At 32.2% G+C, this 1251-nt stretch overlaps 1 protein-coding gene across 1 annotated transcript in view; it reads left to right on the top strand.

The window, feature by feature from the left end:
• The window catches only part of LOC106686794 (cytochrome b5), an 11516-nt gene extending 11047 nt beyond the window's left edge, over nucleotides 1-469 (top strand). The window contains exon 4 of the mRNA XM_014430318.3: nucleotides 327-469. Within this exon, the coding sequence (XP_014285804.1) occupies nucleotides 327-372 (46 nt within the window). The 3' untranslated portion in view covers nucleotides 373-469. The remainder of the gene's footprint in view (nucleotides 1-326) is intronic.
• The last annotated feature ends 782 nt before the right edge of the window (nucleotides 470-1251 follow it).

Below are 1251 nucleotides of genomic sequence, written 5' to 3'. Positions count from 1 at the left end.
CCATCTCCCTATATATCAATTTTTACGGTCAACTATACATACATATATATAATTTTAATTATTTAGAATTAAAATAACAAGAATCAATTATTTTCTGTAATATACAAATAACGAATTTTCAACATTTGGCTAGTGATGATTGTTTGCGAAATGATGAATTTTTGTTATGCGGAGGAATATGTTGAAAAACAGGGATAGGCAAAAATTAGCTTTAGATAAAACTAATAGCTAAAGTTGCCATGGATACGACCCTAATTCATGAATGAACCGCAACCCTGACCATCTCCCTATATATAAATTAAAATTATAATTTTTTTATCAAACAGGTATAATGCCTATAAGGAACTGATTTTAGCTACAGTTGCGTCTTAAAATAACAGTGCTTTAACGTAAACAAGAGAAGAAAAAGAAATGCTTTATTCATTCATGCTGCCTAAATACATCGGGTTGCTACATTACACAGCATACTGATCAATCCGTGATCGGGCATATATAAATTACATATTTTTGCATGATATAATAAAATGGAAAGAAAACATTTTTTTTCTTTTTATTTTTTTCCCCACAGTTTTCTTTTACAATTAATACCAGTCTACATATTAAATACAAGTTTTTTCAATTTATTCCTGTTTTTCTTTCCCTTCTATTTCACAATTTATATTTCATTTGATCGACAATTCCCTCTATATAACAAATATTTTTTTTTTTTTAATAATTTGTTTATTGATATTTACAACTGTATACATATATACACATCAAGTAAATTTGCTGTAAGTGATATTATGACATGATAAAAACATGTGGAGAATCTACCTATTGATTGAACTCCAAAAACATTTCTAAAGGAGAAGATCTCGAGGCCATCTTCTTTTCAGACGCCTAGGAGGATTATTAGGTACTGAAGGAGAAGCCAGGTTAGAAACGAGTTGGTTTGGGTGGTAGGGAAGTTTATTATGGAAGGATGGGTATCTGGTTCTGGCCAAATCGGCAACATAGGGGACATTGAGGTCTTGATGGATGATTTGATTTGTGACAAAGTAAGCAGCATTAAGGATTTTGGAGGAATTAGATGGTTTAGCGGAGCCCAACTCTCGCTCAATGGAGCCCAATATCTCAAATCCGTATGTCCAAATAGGCCTTATAACAGTCATGTAGATCAGTCTTTTGTAATGGATTGGAAGTTTGGACAGTTTGTCTAGTGAATCTTGTAATAGTCGGAATCGACGAGCAGTTTCCTGTCTTTTCAGTCTT

This window comes from Halyomorpha halys, unplaced genomic scaffold, assembly GCF_000696795.3.
Source record: "Halyomorpha halys isolate HHAL.00 unplaced genomic scaffold, Hhal_1.1 Scaffold876.1, whole genome shotgun sequence".
NCBI classification, from domain to species: Eukaryota; Metazoa; Arthropoda; class Insecta; order Hemiptera; family Pentatomidae; genus Halyomorpha; species Halyomorpha halys.
Note: the sequence above shows the minus strand (reverse complement) of the source record. Positions and strands in the feature narration are given on the sequence as shown.